This window comes from Chamaea fasciata, unplaced genomic scaffold, assembly GCF_029207755.1.
Source record: "Chamaea fasciata isolate MVZ Bird 193981 ecotype frontalis unplaced genomic scaffold, bChaFas1.0.hap1 SCAF_12, whole genome shotgun sequence".
In the NCBI taxonomy this organism is placed as follows: Eukaryota; Metazoa; Chordata; class Aves; order Passeriformes; family Sylviidae; genus Chamaea; species Chamaea fasciata.
In genome coordinates, this window is record NW_027094097.1 from 15,931,155 (window position 1) to 15,950,927 (window position 19,773).

The 19,773-nt window shown below is 48.7% G+C and overlaps 1 protein-coding gene across 3 annotated transcripts in view; it reads left to right on the forward strand.

The window, feature by feature from the left end:
* The first annotated feature begins 3,991 nt into the window (after positions 1 to 3,991).
* The window catches only part of NFAT5 (nuclear factor of activated T cells 5), a 55,828-nt gene continuing 40,046 nt past the window's right edge, over positions 3,992 to 19,773 (forward strand). For 2 of the 3 annotated variants that reach the window (XM_066194812.1, XM_066194813.1), the window contains exon 1: positions 4,069 to 4,258. In XM_066194812.1, the coding sequence (XP_066050909.1) occupies positions 4,186 to 4,258 (73 nt within the window). In that variant the 5' untranslated portion in view covers positions 4,069 to 4,185. Of the gene's footprint in view, positions 4,259 to 19,773 lie in introns of all 3 variants that reach the window. The other variant, XM_066194816.1, reaches the window with a different exon arrangement.

The window sequence follows — 19,773 nt, forward strand, 5'->3', positions numbered from 1 at the left end:
TTTGATCTAGAGGAATTGGATCCAAAAATCAGAGAAATAAACAGAAGATTTCAGGACTATTTTTAAATCTCCTTCCAAGCGCTGCAGGGTCAGTACTGTGCATAGTCCTGCTCCTCCGAGCACCAGGAAGGATTTGCAGGGTGTCTGAGACAGAGATGGTAAAATTCAGGGGCCAAGGGGCCCCAGAAGAGTCCTGACACAGCCAACTTGTGTTTGCACATGACAGCTTCCACTCTGGGACAGGGAGGCTATGATGGTTTTATTCCAGGATTGAATGGAAAGACCCCTTTAATGGGATTGACGTGTCCCTTCCGTTTTTAAAACTCGCATGAACCAGGAACATTTTTAGGACACCAGCAAATCCCGTGCGCCTAGAGCTGGACCTTGCCCAGTGTCAGCCCGGCAGCCAAGTGTCCTGTTCCCTGTCACCAGGATGGGGACAGGGGGGGACCGTGTCTCCTGCCTGCAGTAACCGCCCTGCACAACCCTAATGCCCCCGTGCCTCCATCACGAGGGTGAAGTCACCGCCAATGTCACACGCTGGTGTCACACGCTGGTGTCACCCGCACTGTGTTGTCTCTCCTCCAGGGACCCCACTAACAGAAATTACTATAAAACAGGTTTCCTGCCAGCCTCGGCAGCTCTAATGAGTCAGGAAGTCGTAAGTAATCTGGGAATAGGGGAACTGTTGACAGAGCCTAATTATTTTCTGACAGTCTTTCTAACACCGTTAGAAAATAAAACACCTACATAGGCTCTGGAATCGCAGACTGGGTTAGTGATATTCTGCAGGCACCGCTAATTTGTCCCCACAATCCCGGTTTAGGCTCCTTCCCCCTCACACCTGCCGCTCTCCGGCTGCTTCTGCAGGAAGAGGAACTTTATAATAAAGAGAGAAAGTACCTCAGTGACACAGAACTGCTGCAGCCTGCTCCCACGGCTTTTCCATGTTCTGGGGCCCACAAGAGGAGTTTTATGGCTCTGACTGGATCCTGGGAAACCTTGTACGTGTGCTTTGTTGACTTGCCTCGGTGTTGTTACTCCCCCCCAGTCCTGCTGCTCTGTGCTGCACCATGGACTGACTAATCATTTATTTAGTCCTTTATAATTCTAATTGTCCAGGACTGTTTGGTCCTCCCAAAAACCTGAATTATTCTTTCTCCGAATCTGGCCTTTGCCCATAGCCTCCCTGTCTTGAAATGCGGGGAGCACCAGGGCCTCTCTCCTTTTTAGCTGTTATCAGGGCAGTGCTTTGGAAGTTCCCCCAGGCTGGTGAGCACAGGAGGGATTGCGCAGCCAAGCTGCTCCTGCCTCATTCCAGGGAGTACCAGGACTCCTTTTATCTTTGCTTTGACCCCCCACTCTGTGTTGTTATTTGTGTTCTCCCAGCTCTGCCCTTCCCAGGACTCTGCAAAGCTCTTCACAGCCAAACACGCTCCAGCAGCTGTCGTGGAGCTGCTGCTGCTGGGCCAGCAGCGTCCGGCCTTTCAGCGCTGTCGTTTCACTGCCCAGCCATGAATGCCTGTGCCCCTCAAAGGCACCTTCTCTGTCCTGAATTGCTTCATCCCTCAGCGTTCTGTCTCAGAGTGCTCTCTCAGCCACTTCCCTTTCAGAACTAAGATCTGTTTTCCTTCCCCACCACAGCCCATCTGGTGGTGGCACCTTTTCCAAGAGCCTCTGTCTCCCTCATCACTCAGACAGGAGGTGAGTATAGCAGTCTTACAGTCTTACTGTTTTCTCTGGATGCTTCCCAAACAATTCAGTTTTGTAGTGCTGGGATCACAATAGCTCTCCCTCATGGACAGACATTCTTCCTCCCTTGCAAGGCAGGGCAATCCCTGGCTGGCACAGATGAGTCCCCCTTTCCTTCTGAAGTTGTCAGGTTTGAGACTGACAAAGGGGAACCTTTCCCTTCAGCTCTTCCAAGTGTGACTGCTCCAAGAGAGCTAGAGAGGGACTTTGCAGTGCCAGGACAAGGTGAAATGGCTTCCCACTGCCAGAGGGAAGATGGGATAATGGGATTAGATGGGATAATGGGAAGGAACTCCTGGCTGTGAGGGTGGTGAGGCCCTGGCACAGGTTGCCCAGGGAAGCTGTGGTTGCCCCATCCCTGGACATTTTGCTGAGGGTCTCAGTGATCACAGCAAACCCTTTTGGAAGACTTTTAACTAGGGAGGACACTCGTGCCTGGCTTGAACAATGCGAGGGTGAGCTGTGCTGAACACCCTGAAACAGCAGCAGACCTGTGGTGTGCCATGACCGAGTGTTCCTGGGGGCTGGGATGGCTGTATCCCGGCTGTCACTGCCCAGGTAAGGGTGTTGGAGGCTGCCATGGCACACGTGGGCAGGGGCTGGTCACCAGGTGTGATGGCTGATGGACAGGGATGAAATCCAGAGATGTACTGGAGTCGTGTGCCCTCCTGCCACACCATGAATGAAGTCAGGTGGAGGAGGCAAAAAGCCAGGACAGCTCCAGGAATTAAAGCAGCTTGTCTGGGATGAAAGAGAAACCGACTTCAAATGCCACCAACCACGCACTGTGCAGCTGCCACTGCTCTGCCAGGGCTGTGAGACACGGACACCACGCGTGTCCCACCCTGACACCACGGGCACTGCCTGGCACCCTGCGGGCCAGGGGATGCAGCAGAACAGCGTAGCATGGCAGAACAGAGTGCCGGCGCTCCAGGGAACAACTCAGTGGTGTCACAAGCGTGGGGCTGTGGTCGTGTGCTTGGTGACACCAGTGTGGCCATCCCACAGTGCCCGACTGACCGGCAGGGCACGGGGCTCAAGGGTTGTTCACTGGCTGTTGGGCTGCAGGGAGCACATGGAAGACACTGAGTGTTTTTAGAGGGAGGTTTCGTTGGGATCTGAGAGCGGACTGGCAAGGAGCTGGCAGCAGGAGGGACGGGAGCCAACCTTTTGGTGTCCCAGGGAAACTGGACCCTGTGCGGCGCCGGAGGCACGCGGCAGCTGTTCACAGCTCCTTCCGCCTCCATTTTTCACAGCTTAAGCACTCGCCTGGCACCTCCATCCACTCACACACAACCCCTCTTGCTTTCCCATCCTTTCCCCACTTTCAAAGCAGATTTTGGACACTTTGGAAAAGTAATTTTAAGTCTGTGCGGGACACCTTTCCACACCTCCTCCCCCTTCTTACACCTTTCAGGGAAAGGGCCTCCCAAACTCCCTCACAAGAACTCAGTACTCGCGTTCTCCCGATTCCCCACATGCGGGTCACTTGTTTCTTAAGGCAGCTGCCATCCGTGTCAATGATAACCCACTGTTGACACTGCTTTTGCATATTCACGGTATTCGGAAATGCTGTTTTTTTTGGGACAAGATCCGCCAGTGGGTTTGCCAGCTCTGCCTTGTGGGTTTCCATGGCAGAGCGCTGAAGCTGGATGGAGCTCTGGTGGTATCACCGCCGGCCCTGACCCGCGGAGTGTCCTCACGACCCCCAGCCCCTGGAGAGAAGGGTCGGGCACACCCCCCGAGGCACAGCCCTGGCCGCGGGAGCGGGGGGCAACCGGTGCTGCCGCCCTCACCCCGGGAGAGAGGTGAGATGAGAGACCATCCCGGGGGCTCCCGCGAGGGTCTAGCGCGGCCGCCCTCACGCCGGGGTGCTCCCCAAAAGGGCTCCCCTGAGGCACCAGCCCGGCCCCCTCATCCCGGGGGGCTCAGAGTCCATCCTGGGGCTGCCCTTGAAGGGCTCTCCCGGGCCCCCGGCTCCCGGGGGCTCCTCTCAGTGCAGGGCGCTCCCTGAGGGTCCATCGCACCCCCCCCACCCCTTCCAGACTCTTCCCCCGCACCCCCCCGCGTGCGCACGCGCGGCCGCTCCGCCCCCGCCGGTCCCGGTCCTCCCCTCACGCAGGCGCAGAGCGGCCGCGCCGCCGCCGTTCCCCGCCGGCCCCTCCCGTGGCCCGCGCAGGCGCAGCGGGCTCGGAGCGGCGTCGGGCGCGCTCCGCTGCACACCGGCCCTGCGAGCGCCGCCCGCTCCCGCAGCCCCGGCCCGACCGCCCGCCCGTCCCGCCGACCGCGGCCCCGCCGTGCGCACCGCGCGCTCCCCCGGCCCGTGTCTCCGCTCCGCTCCGCGCGCGGCGGAGGCAGCCGCGCCCCCCCCCCCCGGCCCGGCCCCCCCCTCCTCCCGCCGCCCCCTCGCCCCCGCCGGGCCGCGGAGCTGCGATGCCCTCGGACTTCATCTCTCTGCTCAGCGCCGACCTCGACCTCGAGTCCCCCAAGTCGCTCTATTCCAAGGGTGAGTGCCCGCGGCGGGCTGTGCGGGCGGGGGAGGGGGGGGGGGAAGGCAGCGCCGGTACCGCCGGGCCCGCGCTCCGGGCCGCCCCGGGCCCCGCGGGGCATCGCCCGCCCGCCGCCCCCGCCGCGGGATGCGCGTCCGGAGGGGCCCCGGAGCCGCGCGGGGCCGCCCCGGCTCCCCCGGCCGCATTCCTGGCCCGGCCGCGGCCGCCGCAAGAATGTGTCCCGACAGGTTCCGGCGGCGGGGCCGGCGGCGGGGGGCTGCGGCCCGCCCGGGGTCCCTCCCGGGGTCCCCCCCGGCCCCGGCTCTGCCCGGCCCCGGGAACGGAGACGCTCCGGCCCGGAGCGGGAACTAACGGGGAGCGCGGGCGGGTGGGGGTCCCCAGAGCTGCTCATTAAGATCTCCCGGGAAGGCGGTTCGGCGGAAGGAGAAGGCTCGGGTTTTTGGGGCGGGATGCCCTGGTTCGGAGTAAAAACAGAGCCCGGGAAGCGGGGGGGTCCTGGATCCCGGTGCCGGGAGCTCGGAGCATCTCCGGGCGTTATCCCCGTGCACGGGGGTAAGGCAGCATCGTCCGTGGGCAGTCGGACCAGGAAGGGATGAAGTGGGTTTAAAAGTAAATTAAATTAACTTCTGTTTTCATAATACCGAGTTCGAGCTCTGACAAATGCACGTGAACATGGGTAAGTTCGTCAGGACTAGTGTTACGTACTACAGAGTTTTAAACTCATTTTCTCGCGTTTAAAAGACTTGAAATCCACTACTATTAGTTTGTGATACTAGAAGTACCTGTTAACAGTTTTCTTACTGCCCACAGTACAGTTGGTGAGGGGAGCAGTTTTGAGGCCATAAGACGAAATAGATGGCAAGTCTATTATTACCCTGAGGTGAAGGTTTAAACCAGTTTAATGTTGTTACAGAAAAGAATTAATTTTTTTAAGGACTTTAACATGGTCATTAACTTCGAGTTGTGTGTTGGTAAGAGATGGAGGTATAGGAAATAAAAAGACTTCAGTGAATTAAAAGTGCATATTGGAAGCTCTCAAACTGCTCAGAGTAATTCTCTCTCCCTTTAAAGTTATCACTGGTAGCTTGTAAGGTTTTTTTGGATGTTACTAGAGGTGCTCAAGGCTCTCTGGTTACTCAGCACAATGTGTTCCAGTTGGTTTCAGTCCTAGTGCCGACAGTAGGAGGAGTATTTTGGAACAGGGTAGTTCAATTATAAAAACAGGTGATAAACCCCATTGAAGTTATGATTTATCCTACTGGAAGTTTGGGAAGCGTGAGTTGTTAGTTTGTAACACATTGGAAATAAAAAGGTTCTGTGTAAGTCACAACACTGCTTCAAGGACTTGTTCATTGAGCAGAACTTTAGAACTGCCCAGTCTTACTGTGAATTCTCTCTTATTTTTTTGTATTTAATGGAATGATTGAGTGTTTCAGGCTGGAAAAGAGTCTCAAACCCGTTAATCAAGAGTGTATTTCTCTTCCGGTGCACAGATGTGGGTTCAGAGCTGGAAGAGGTTGAGGGAAGGATGTTGTGGTCACAGTGAGCTGCTTGATCCAAGCGAGATGCCACGACCGAGGTGTATAGTGCAGAGAAGGGTTATAAAGAGGTTAAAGCAAGTTTTGCCTTTCATATTTTGTCACAACAAAAGATCAGGGAGATGATAAGCTGAAATGCAATGTAAACTTCAGAATCAATGAATACACTCCTTGAGGATGACTAGTGAAGCAATTGTGGGTATGATTTTAGCTGGATTTAGGAAAAGGCGTTTCTGGTTCTCTGACTGATCAGAACACGCTCCAGCCTACCTTTTTTTTTTTTTTTTTATTCCTAGATAGATACAGATAAGTTTATCCTGTGGACAAGTGCTCTGGCTCAGGGTACAAGTACAACTGATGAGATAAAGGGAAAGGTCTGAACACAGTGAGGGAACCACAAATATGCATTTATGATGAGGGTGTGTTCGCGCCAGTAGTTTCTTACAACCGCTCTGCTTTTAGCCGCGCGGCCGCCCCGCGGGTGGAATCCAGCCCCAGGTTGAACCGGGGCCAGCCCCTCTGCTCTGAATCGCATTCCTGAGCACGCCGGGAGCTTGTGGCTGTCGATCCCGGCCTCGGGAGCCCTCCCATCCCCGGTGGGAGCTGGGGAGCACAGGCAGAGGTTCTGACAGCAGCTCAGGTTGGGGCGTCTGCAGAGTTACTGGGGTTTCTGACACAGAAAACTTGGTTTGTTGGAGTTAAAGCGGCAGAGTCTGCCTGCAGTGATTAAAAAAAAGCATAGTTACGTTTGGAAACCCAGAAACCGAAGATTTTAGTAATAAGATTTTTTTTGGGGGGGTGTATTTTCTCCCCTTCTCTGGACAGGCGGAGTTATGTCATCAGCCCGTCCCCGCACCATGTGTTAAACGTTTTGGCTTGCACCACCATCTCAGTTAAGAGTTTTGTTTTCATATTCTCATAAAAAAAAGTTAAACAAAACTCTGAAAGCCCCCACACCTCAGGTGAGTGTGAGTGGGTAATATAAACTCAGCCCGCAGTGTGAGTCGATAATGTAAACTCTGCTCCGATAAGTCATTCGAGCAATTTCTTTTCGTTTATGCGTATCTTGGGAAAGGGAGTATTTTCTTTGCGTATCTAAATACTTCATATTCCAGTTTTTTCCCCTGTAGGTGTATATCCACGAGCAGCTGCAGCCAGAATGAATTCCCACGTGCACAGTTCAGGCAGTTGTGTGCTCCTCTTTTCCTTGTGGCTCTGCTCGCGCCAACTCTGACGTGGCCACAGTGAGCTGGACTGGGAGCTGATCATGTTAAAATTAACTCAGCTTCTCCCTTATTCTTTCCCAAAGGAAAAGGGGAGGAGAAATGTTGGTTTTTAATGGGGTGAGTGTCTTGTGCTTGCTGTAGGTCTTCATGAATGGCTTGTGCTGACTCAAGGAAGGGACGTGTAGAAACTGGCCTTGGGGAAAGGTGGGACTAGTTCTTTCAGCAGCTTATATTTGCTTGAAACGATAGTGAAACTCCACTAAACTTGAAGGCCTCTGTGATAGGATCTCTAAATATTTTATATATTGGTTGTAGCTGTTAAAAGTGAAAGACATGGGAAGTGTGGACTCCAAGGCCTGTTGCTGGAGCTCATCCCACAGACCCTGAGGAGCTGACTTGTGTCAAGGACTAAAACCACTATTTTAATGTATAGTCAATATTAAATAATGTATAGTCAGTCAAGAAATGCTTTGTAACCATTGCAGAAGGATGGCATCTCCTACTAAGAAGTTAATAGAGATATTAAAAGAATGCATCACTTCATGCTGAAAGTATTTAGGCTGTAGTATGTTTCTTTCCCATCTTTACGTAACACACTGTCCTTTTTGGAATAAACCAACCCAAATGTGCATACAGATTAGTAATGTAGTAGAAAAATCACTGGAGCATAAAACCTAAAACCTCGAGGCTGGTTGTCCTGTGGTTGAATATCATCTGCAGCATTCAAATAGAATAAAGTTGGCTCTTCATTGGCAACAGGCAGAGGTGAAAACCTGTAATTAAAGCAGTTCATCAGATGTCAGGTACCAAATCTGATTAAAAATGGGATTAATTTAGCTAATACATTTACTTTAAGTTACCCAATAATGTGTGTGTACTAATAAAATGGCATTTTTGCACTGCAGCAAGTGCAGTTATGAGGGTTTTTTTCATGTCCCGGATTTTGCTTTCCACAATGGAGTTTCTGTAAAACTGAGAGACTTCCTGGAATTTGGTAGCAACAAGAAGAATGTTAGTAGTCTGATAAATAGCTCTTTTGCCCTAAAAATGTCATATAACCAAAACTCAAACGCTCTTCATGCGTAAATGTGAACTGACTGTAATCCACTTGTGTTTGCTGGGAACTGTGATACAAAACGTGGGGTTTGGTGATTTTTCTTTTTCCCTACCAGAGCTCTTTTCTTCCTGTGATCCCAAGGATAACTCTAATAAGGCAGTGACTAAATTATCGAAAAGGGATGGAAAAGATGCTTTATAAAAATAGCTTAGAACTTTAGAACTAGTACTAGCGGGTTTTAGGAATAGAAATCAGACTTGGCTTCTTTTTGCAGCAATTTTTATCTTCTTTTTGTAGCTGATAGAAGGTGCCACGGTGGGTGAGCTGTGCTGAGTGTTCCGTGAGGGATGGATCCCTACATCCACCTCCCGCAGCTCTTCCAGCTGCCCCCGGGACATTCTGGCTTAACCAAAATGGATTCAACCAAAGTTCCTTAACTTGTGCGTCAGCCTCGTAAATGTCCTTTCCTCCTTGGAATCTTCCTCCTTATTGGCTTTCGAAACAAAACCCTGGAATGTGTTGCTGCAAGATGATTGTGTGATGCTGGGGGTAGGGGGAGGACTTTGAATTCACAGCTTTCCGGGGTGTAATTTGAATATTCCGGTGGCAGAGCTGTCTGAACAGCCCCTTCTCCTCACCGTCTGTTCTCACCCGTGGACTGTGCTCTGAATCGTGCCAGCACAATTGTTGTTTGTGGTTGGGAGATGAATGGGATTGGGAAACTGATCTAGAATGGGGATATTGTACTTCTGATCGGATTTTCTCACATTGTTCTGCTTCCTGGTCTAGTTGCTGTGCAGCTGCACAAGGAGTGGTGTCACGGCAGGAAAGGAGGGCTCTGGAGCACCGGGATCGAGTGGTGGAGGTGGGAGCAGATGAGCTAAAACTGCTGAACTGGCTCTGCCATGGGAAGAAATGCTCCTTGCATTGTGCCTTCTGTAGCATTTGCCGTGCCTGTGCTCTTGTGTCGAGACCTGGACAGGCAGGATTCCTGCTGGGGCTGCTTTCTGGGAATTGGTTTGGGAATCTGCTTCTGGAGCTTGGAGAGCTGGGCAGGACACCACAGAGGCTCCCTGCCACAGGTGGTGGTGAAGTAGTATGAGGTTGCTCCTGCCTTGGCTTCCCCAGTGCTTCTCTGTTTGTACCCAAGTGTAAATCATGGAATGGTTGAGGTTGGAAAAGACCTTTAAGATCCCCAAGCCGAAGTGTCAGGCCAGCACCTCCGTGTTCGCCACTCACAGTGTCCTCACGTGTCACATCCACACAGTTTTTGAACACTTCCAGGGATGGGGACTCCCCCAGGGCCCTGGGCAGCCCTTTCCATGGAGAAATGTGTGGTTCTTTGCTTCTAAGACTAGTTGGATTCTTTGTCAGTTTTACTTGTTTCAGATACTTTGTCCTTCTCTGAAAGTTGTAGTTTTTCAGTTAGAAAATGTCCATACATTGCCCAATTCTTTTGTTCCTTCAAGTGTCCAGGGCCAGGTTGGACAAGGCTTGGAGTGACCTGGTCTATTGGAAGGTGTCCCTGCCCATGGCAGGGTGTGGAATGAGATGAGCTTTTGGTTCCTTCCAGCCCAAATCGTTCCATGGTTCTGTGATTCTGTACTGCAGATTAGTGTTGTCAAGAAGTAGAATTTTCTCATCTTACGTTTCTGAGGGTGTAGATTAAGATTTTTCATTTCTTTATGGAGCATCTGACCTTTATTTATAAGTTTTCAATGGCACAGTTACCTTTTGGTATCTGTAACAAAAAAATGATTGACATCCTGGAGGCTTTATCTGACTTTCGTGCTGGTTACACAGGTTGTGGGTTGTGTAGTTTTATATGAAATGTATTTCACAGAATCATTTCGCTTGTAAAAGACCTCTAAGGTTGAGTCCAACTTTTTGGTGATCCCCACCTTGTTGACCAGACCAGAGCACTGAGTGCCACGTCCAGCCAGTCCTTGAACACTTCCAGGGATGGTGAAAATGAAAGAGAAATCTTCATTTTTTACCAAAAGGCAATGGTCTGAACTAATTTTGAAGTGTGGAAGTGCTGTTGAATGCCAGCAGGAGTTGGTGAGAGGCCAAAGTGCAGGTGAGGTAAGGTGTGTGGTCATGTCTCTGCAGTCACCACGTGTGTTGTCTGGTGGGTATGTAGAGAGTCAACTGATGAGGTTGAACAGTCAGGCCAGTTTGTCATTAGCAATTGTTTTAGGACCTGTCTGAAACAAACTCTCAGATCCAGCTTTGAACAAACTCTCAAATCCAACTTTAAACTGTGTAGTAATAGTAATACAATAACTGCTCATGGACATGCAGTAAAACCTCCAGTAACTGCTGTTGGCAAAGCAAGCAATGCTTCAGTAGTGTTTAAAATGTAAATGTCCAACTTCAGGTGTGGTATTTTACTACACTGTGTAGCTGTGAGGCATCTGTGAGGTGAATATCACTTAACCAGACTGAGGAATGTTGTCGCTGTTCACATTAATACACTCTGTAGTTGTTCTACATTCCCTTCCATCACTTGTCCCTTCAGCATTTGGAAAGGTTTTATGGTTGCTTTGTAAATAATTAGAAAGAACTTGGGGTCACCTTACAAAGTTTATGGAACTGATGTGATGTGCTGAAGAAACACAAGTTTTTGATCCTAGAAGCAGGTTGAGCTGTGCTGAAGGTCAGGAGGTTTGGAAGACAGAGGGAGGATGGACAGTGGTTCCTGTCAGTGCCCAGACAGGGTGAAGATACGGAAGAGAGAGATTTAAAGACAGTCCTAAAAAGTTTTCAAACGTTGGAGTTTCCATTCCTGTTCAGAAAAACCGACCCTACATGCAGTTGTTTGAGTCCCTCACTGTGCGGTGGCCTGATGTTCTTTGTGTGTATGGATTCACTCAGCAGAGGAGTCAGTGAGTTTGGATAGGAGCATTGGGGGTCGATTGGGGAATAATCAGCTGCAGAGTTCAGAGCTTCTGTTAACTGACAGTTTTCTGACTTTGCAGCGAGGATCCTGTAGCGTGGAGGTGTGTAAATCCCTACTGTTTGGGACAGAATAGGAGTATCGGGACTTCAACTCAGTTCTTTTTTGACTCTTGATGTGTTATTGGACTCAGCAAGAAATCCCACAGTCTGGTTGTATATATGGTGAAGAAATACTTGTTTTTCATTTAAAGTTTACTCTTTTCAGTTTAGGAATGAGGAGGTTTGCTGCTAATATTTGAGTATGTTTTGTTTCTTAGGGAGGAAAAAAGGCAGCTTTCCTTGGAATGTGTATCCCTATTAAAGCAGATTTACTGAGGAATTTATAATTACAGTTCTTAATAAAGTAAATGCTGCAGAGCCCAGGAATCTGATTTAAGTTAAAGTTTTGAAAACAGTCAGATGTTCTGGTGGTGGGAGAGGATCTGGGTGAGTCTTGTGGAGGCAATGCCAGCTTTCAGTCTCAGCCCTTGGGGCTGGCAGGGACCTCTGGAGATCATGGAATCAGTGCTGGAGCGTGTGCTGGGACCGTGCCCAGGGTCTGACTGTCCTCATGGAGACTCCACAACCATCCTGGGCAACCTGGCCCAGTGCTTGCCTGTCTTCATGGATAAGATAATCCTGATGGAATTTAATGTGTTTTAATTGGTGCCCATTCTCTCTTGTCCTGTCATGGGGTACCACTGAGAGGAGCCTCTCATTGCTTCTCATCAGGAATTTCCACACATGGATAAGATCCTCCTGAGCCTTCTCCATCTTTATTTCCCTGAGGAATCTTTTCCAGGTGCAGTAGTTGTCACAGGGTTACCTGAGCATGTCGGTCCCTTGGAAGCATTAGAGGTGTCAGACTCTCACCAGAGCTCTGTGTGACTGTGGCAGGAGTGCTCTGTGTTGAACATCGTCCGTGGTTTGAAGAGCAGTGTTTATCATCAAACAGTTAGCAGCAGAAAGCAAAGTGGTGGTGTAGGAAGCACAACCATATCTCAGTTTTGGTGATGATGAAAGAACATTCCTTTCAATGGGACTACAGGCAGGGAGGCGTGGAGCTGCTTTGTGGGGTCGAGATGCGGAATGTCGTGTTGAGCGTTACAGGACAGGTCAGGTCTCAGGAGCACAGCCTGTACATCCAGGTTTGTAATGAAATACTGAACCCAAGAGGTGGCCACACAGTGTTGGACGTCTGTCAGAACACCTTATATTCTTCACCTTACACGTGGTACAGCCTCAAAAGAAAGAATCCTGTGTCTTTCATTGCTGCTGTCGCCTTTCTTGCTTTCAGCAAATGTAAGAGATGACAAAAATAAGCCCATCAGAAAAAATGGTGCAAACCTGTAAAGGCTGAGACATGCTGTGGAACAGCAGTAAACGGCAGGTCAGGTGGATTCTGTGTGTCCCTGAATTTGAGTGGTGCATTGCACCTAAGGAACTGCCTGATTACCTCTGTTTCTGGTGAACTTTGATTTTTGAAACAACACAGGTGTTTTAAAGGGGTTGATAAATAGCTATTACTGATGTTCTTTGATCGCTTGGTATTTGGGTTTCTTTAAACATTTCAAGGCCAGGTTGGATGGGGCTTGGAGCAGGCTGGGACAGTGGAAGGTGTCCCTGCCCATGGCAAAGGGTGGAATGAGGTGAGCTTTAAGGTCCTTCCGAGTTCAGCCAGTCTGGGATTCTGTGATTCCATGATTCTGTGTTCATGTGCCTCCTGCTCTGTCAGCCTGCCTGCTGCTCTGCCATTTCCACAGTGGCGTTTTAGGAGTATTTTTATGTTCTTTGGTTTTTTTCTGGAGTTTCCAGCTGCCCAGGATAGATGTCTCAGTAGGTCATTACTGGTCTGTTCCTTGAAGTGACAATTCCTAAATAATGTTGTTCTCTCATTCTGAGATGTGTAAAAATGGATGCAAACAAGATCCGGGATTTATACTGCCTGTCTACATTTGTAAAAGTCCTCTTTGAACTGTGAATGGGGATGACTGAAACACGGCCAGGAAAGCTTTATTTGATAGTTGGATGAATGCCATAAATAGAATTCAGCTAACACATGCCTTTGTCAGTTGTTGAAATTCAACTTTAAAAGGATTAATTTCTCAACTCTACCCTGCTGTGCAGAATCCCGAATATTGAGATTAGCAACTTTTCTGAAGGTTGGTGGGATACAGTGCAGGAGCTGGTTGTGAATTATTTGCAAAATTACCTATTTCATACTGCCATTTTTGGTAGTAATACTTGTCCTTTAAAAAAATACAAGAAACAACTTTCAGCTTAAATTTTTATTTTTAAGTACAAGAAATAATGATATTGTGGAAATGTTCAAGGCTGGGTTGGATGGGACTTGGAACAGCCTGGACTAGTGGAAGATGTCCATGTCCATGGCAGGAGGTTGGAATGAGATGGGCTTTAAGGTCACTTTCCACCCAAACCAGTCTGGAATTCTGTGATATTAGAGTTGTGATCAAATGTTAATGGCTTTAATCATTAATAATATATTACTGGTCATCTTTCTGTACAGCAACAGCCTTTCAGAAAACTCCTCTGTCTCCTTCACTGCCGCTCTATGATGTGCATTTCAGGGAGCAGCAGCATTTGCAGGCAAGATTTGCATTTTAGTGCCCAGTGCTACACAGAGCACTCGGATCCTCTGGGGTTTCTTCAGAGTGGAGCTGCACCAACATGAGCTTTTTCATGCTGAAGTTTTCTAGCACAGGCAGCCCCGTGGCATCTGCCTTTCCCTCCACGCGCGTGAAGCCTGTTGATTTAGGGTTGGCTGCTTTTGTCTGAAGCCAGGGGGAACTGGAAGGAAGATTTTCTGTTTGGCTGTGTAAAACATCCTTGTATACACTGCAGTTTCTTTGAAAACCTGCCACTGTTGCTGTAGCAGCAATCTAGCCCTGCCAGGGCTGACAACAACAGGAGTGCTGGCGGGAAGACCTGCTTCCAGTCTTTCCCTGCTCCAGTGTCACTGATATGCTGAGGGTGGTGTGGCAGATAGAGGGAACAGTGCTCTGCAGTTCATTTCCTCTGTCAGGATAGCATGGCAAGTCTCTGGTGACAGACCTGCGTCTGAACAGCTGTGTGGAAATCCATGGGCAGCTTTGGGCAATTAGGAAGGACATGCTAATTAGTCTTTACGTATTTTAGGTTGTATGCTCAATTTTTATTGTATTGAGACATACTCAAAAATATGAAATAAAAGCAATGTTTTAGTAAGTATAACCTGGTGGATTTGGAACTGGGGTAAGACAGATAGGATTGAGAGCTTTGTGTTGTTATGATCTTACTACAACTCAGCTTCAACTCTTGAAAAAATAGGAGTGATTAGAGCAGTAGCCATGAAATATTATAGGGTGTCTGCATCAAGACTATTATGTAGTGTCTGTTGTCCTCCTGCTCAGCCTCACTGCCTGTGGGCTGCTTCTTGCTCTCTGGCTTTTGCCATGCAGGTATGTAACGGAAGGTCACAAGTGTCACAGAATCCTAGGATGGTTTGGGTGGGAAGGGACCTTAAAGCTCATCCTGTTCCACCCCTGACATGGGCAGGGACACCTTCTGCTGTCCCAGATCCAAGTCCTGTCCAGCCTGGCCTTGGACACTTTGAATGATGGGGCAGCCACGGCTTCTCTGGGCACCCTGTGCCAGAGCTTCCCCACCCTCACAGGGAAGAATTCTTTCCCAATATCCCATTGAAATTTGTATTCCTGTGGTTTAGTGGGACTTGGTAGTGCTGTGTTAACAGTTGGTCTTGGTGTTAAAGGTCTTTCCCAACCTTAGTGATTCTGTGATTCTTTGAACAGTTGCTGTGTTTTATCTATTCTGTGTATGCTCAAGCAGGGTCCTTCCTTTTTGCTCTGTGTGAAACCTTAACCTGTTTTCAGGACTGTTTGTCTTGTTTTCCCTGCTGCCAAGCTTGTGATTTGAAACAGTGAAGTTGCAAAGATGTAAGGAAATGCAGGAGTATGATAGTCTGTAATGTGTCCTAAATCCTCTTTTGACAGAGGTCAAAAGAGAAGCAAAACTGATTGTTCTGAAATGCAGAACAAAAGCTTATTTACTCTTTGTTGTGTGTTCTTTCAGTCTACTAAATCTTTTTTCTTGTAACTTCGTAATATAAAAATCTCCGCTGTCCCTTAAGCAGATCTGCCATGCCTGCAGTTGTCATGGGTGACTCTCACTTCTGCAGGTGAGAGTTTGGATCTCCCAAGGAGTACCAGCCAAACAAAAAGAAAAGGAGAAAGCCCAAACCTCAACGACAACAAACCCTCGGCACTGAAGTAGGAAGTGCTTTAGTGGCCACTGATCTGTCTGGACTGTGCCTGTCTCGGTCTGTTTCTGTTCTGGTTTACGCACTGAGCTTTGTCTCTCTCCTAGTTTCCTTTTTCAGACTCTCAGAGCTTCCTCTGTTGAGCTTCTTACTGAATCCTTGTTATCCTTCTTTGGCTTCTATCCACGCTGTCCCTGTGCCGGTGCCTGTGCCGGTCCCTGTTATCAACATTTCCATCTCAATGCCTAAAACATTCCGTGGGCTGGGGACAGATTCCCTGTCATTCCGTGTCAGGGTTATGGGTGTGCAGTCTCAGAGCAGCTGGAGGAACAGTTTTGTCTGCTCACTCAAAGACCAAAAGGTTCTGAACTGTTGTATTTTCACTGCAGGAGTTACTCCAGTGGGTCCTGAGGTTACTTCTCCAGGTTTAGCCTTGAGGAAGGGAGAGCAGTCATGCTGTGAGATGTGAACTGTCTCCAGTGGGGTGGCCTAAGTTTTCTGAAATCTGTCCTTAATTCTGTTAGGAATTCTGTTGGGATGTTGGGAAGAAATTCTGCCCTGTGGGAGTGGGGAGGTCCTGGCACAGGGTGCCCAGAGCAGCTGTGGCTGCCCCTGGAACCCTGAGAGTGTCCCAGGCCAGGTTGGACAGGGCTTGGAGGAACCTGAGATAGCAGAAGGTGTCCCTGCCTGTGGCTGGGGGTTTAATGAGATGTACATTGAGGTCTCTTGCCACCCAAACCACCCCAGGATTCTGTGAACTCTCTGTGTTGTAATAACCAAACTTAGTCAATGCTGTTCTTGGGGTCTGCACAAAAACCTGTTTATCTTGGGGTGAAGATCCAGAGGGTTCCTCAGCTGGCTCTTACAGGCTCTTCCTGATGGCCAAAATAATCTGCTTCAAAGTCTTCCCACACCCAAGCTTTTGTGTACAGAAAAATCCCTGAGGGTCATGTGATACGAATGTCTTTTAACAAAGTGAAGTTTTGAGTGGATTTTGAATATTTAGAGCTCCCCCAGTCCTTCATCATTCTTGAAAAACTCTGTGAACTAAGATATTGTGGTGGAATCAGTGTCCTCCAATAAGCTCAACCACTAAGCCATTTTGGTTATCAGGGACACTGAAATTGTGAGTAGAACTGAACTTCAGGATAAACAGATAAACCAACCACAAGGTCTTCTGGCAGAGGCCTGGATTTTTTAAGCCTAGAGTAGATTCTGGTTTTAGCATCCCTTACCCACAAAAGTTTCTGAAATATGTTTAGTCACATGTATTGTTTTGTTAAAATGCAATGGCCTTTGGAGTGAGGAGTGACAAGCTGTCATTTGGAGCCCAAAACTCTCTTAGATTAGCATCATAGGACCTTTATGTGTATGTGGCTGCTCTGAAACTGAATTTGCATCCCTAGCAGGGGATGAGGTGGAATATGGACACTGTTATTTTTCCTTTATAGTTTCTTTGATTTGCTGAGCACGTGTGCTCACTTCACTTCACTGACTTCCCCTGTGTAGCAGAGGCTACTTGCTGCTTCATGATTTCTAATTGTTTTTTAATCTCAGTTCCATATAAACAACTCTCTTGGCCTGTTTGCTTGCTTGTTTTTTTGATCAGCTTAGTGAACATCATTAGAAGAGATTTCTGCTCTGATGCCGCCAGCTGATTAGAGGAGGACACCAAGGTTTTGTCTAATCTCTGGTGTGACTGTCATGTGCTGCAGCAAGGAAATGGCTTTGGAAGAAGCAGCCAAATCTGTGCGGGTATTAAACCATGTTGAGGAGACGAGTATCAGTGGGGATATGGGCAGCCATTCAGTGCAGGGAGCTTATTAAAAGACAGGGATTAACTTGGCTGCTGTTCATGAGGTCATGGAAGTGGTAAGGGATTTCCAGGATGTACCTTTCCTTCAGGGCAAAAAATGTCAGCAACAAGTGGAAAATGCCCCATCTCTGCTGCTAGGGCTGATAATTCATGTGGTTCTCATCTTCTCCCATGTATTGATCTTGCTGTCCGTGTGATTTCCTTGGAGCAGGAAGCCTGTCATTACCTGTTAGTCCTGGGGTGGGGATTGAAGGGATGCTGCTGGAGGAGCCCCTGGCATTACAGGGGGTGAAGTCCCAGGAGCAGGTCACAGTGGTGGAACAGACACAGGTGAGCTGGGGCCCCAACAGCCTCCTCCAGGCTGGGCCTGGGAACAACCTGGAGAATGGTGGAGTTGGAGCTGCAGGCAGGACCCTCTGCATTAGTTATGGTCTCACTTGCCTGCAGGACAGAGCAAACTTCTCTCTAAGGTTTGTGGCTTGGCTTCCAGCTGTGGCCGTTCCAGATAACATGGCTTGGCTTTTGCTGTGGAATAGCAAAGCTTAGGGGTATCTTTGCTGTATGTAAGGAAGGTTCTATAATGTTTGAACTGTTTGGAGGTCCTGGGAAAGTGAGGATGTCTGCATTCCTCGTGGATGAGCTGCTGTTGTTTTAAACATTGGAATTGGCTATTTTCTGCTCTTTTCCTTGTCTCTATGCTCCCAGCATCCCCAAGTGCTGAGTTACAAGTGGCAGCAATTTGGTCAACCAACCAGAAGGATCTCAATTGAATTTGTGTCCCAAAAGTTTGAGAACAGAGAAGTCCTGTAACACCCTGAGCCAGTACTAGCACAGCCTGAGATAACGGGGCACTAAATCTCTAGAAATCACTAGTTTTTAGTCTCTGCAGCTGAAATGTCTGTGGAGCTGCAGCCAGACAGTCATGGAGGATTCATGGCCCAGAAGAAGAAGGTGCTGCATTTAAAGGAATAGTGGATCCTTGTGGTATTTGGTTTTCTGCTTTACAGCAAACTTTTTCAATGAAGAGGGAGAGCACTCTCCATACTGGCATTACCTGCTCTTTGGGAAAAGCAGGGCTTTGTATGGGACGTGTCCAAGCTGCTGTGACTCCTCACAGAATCTTGGAGTTGTCTCAGCATTCCCACACAGGAAGCAGTTGTGTCGTGTTCTCTTTGCCCTGTAAGCTTAACTGCTCTGTTCTAAGAATAAAGTTGGAATGGAATCGCAGCATGTCAGTGAGTGAGGAGGAACGTGATGTCGCAGGTCACAAGGTGTGCTGTGTTCCTGACAGGTCCCTTGGTGCTGTGAGGATGAGGGTGGGTGAGGAATCCCAGAGTATTTGCTGCTGGTGGGGATGGGAGAAGGCTGAGCACTCAGACTGCTGTAGGCCCAGGACTGTAACTCAGCCTGCTTAGGTTGTGTGCAGAAATCCAGAATCATTCCCAGAAAAGGGCAGCTGTGTGTGTGCACTGGGGGGAAGTGAGCGAAATGAGGTGAAGGACCCTGTAGTATTTGGTTTGCCATCATGAACCACCAGCCTTTAGCATTCCTACTGCAGCATCACCACATCAGTTTCACATGCTGGTTTTTGTACCTTCTCAGTGTTATTTTTCCTAAATCTGTCCAAGGCCTCTCCTCTCCCCCTCGAAGACAGAGATCCTGTCACCAGCTGCTGGGACTGATCCAGGCCTGTGTTGACCCAGGGGCGTATTTTGTGTGGTCTGGTGGTCTTGTGTCCAGCCCTGCCACAGACACCTTTTGTGCAGCTGCTTTAACTTAAAATGACCTAATTCCAGAGAATCCTGGGGTGGTTTGGGTTGAAAGGGACCTTAAAACTCATCCGGTCCCACCCTCAGCCATGGGCAGGGACACCTTCTGCTAGCCCAGGCTGCTCCAAGCCCTGTCCAGCCTGGCCTGGGACACTTCCAGGGATCCAGGGTCAGCCACAGCTGCTCTGGGCATCCTGTGCCAGGGTTTCCCCACCCTCACAAGGAAAAAAATCCTTCCTAATTTCTTGATTATTTTTTTACTAATATATAAAGTCAGAATGTTTTGTGCAGGTTCAAGTAGTATACAACAGAATCTTCTCTTTCGCAATTCCAAGTGCTGTGTTGCTGGGTCCTAATCCCATGTTTGGTGTGGTTCTGGTCCGTATAACCATGTGAAATAGAATTTTCTGGACTGTCAGTACAACTGGCAGGAAGATCAAAGTTCCAAGCAGCTGATCTCAGATGAGAGATTATAAAGGCAGGATAATCGGATAAAGGGCAGTTGAAGAAATTTGACACTTAAAACACTTTTTGTAAATCTGCCTATCCTTGTTTGTCCTTGATTTTGGGAGGAGAATTTGTGAAGCTGGGCTTGTCTAGGTGAGATATTTTGGGGGAAGATAAGAGATTTGGAAGTTTACTGTAGATAGTGTCTAATAACTGATTAACTTTTATTTAAGTGAGGGTTGGTGTGGGGAAATGAGTGTGTTGGACTTCTGGCTGATCACTAGTGTTTGTTTATCTTGTTTGTGTGTTATCTTGTTTATATTTCATAATAACACTAATCCTGAAACACGTGTTCCTTGCTTCCTGTAGGGAGAGAGAAAATGTGTTTAAATGTTGGGTATAAATGGAGCTACTTCCAGGAAAAAAACTCGGAAACTTGGGA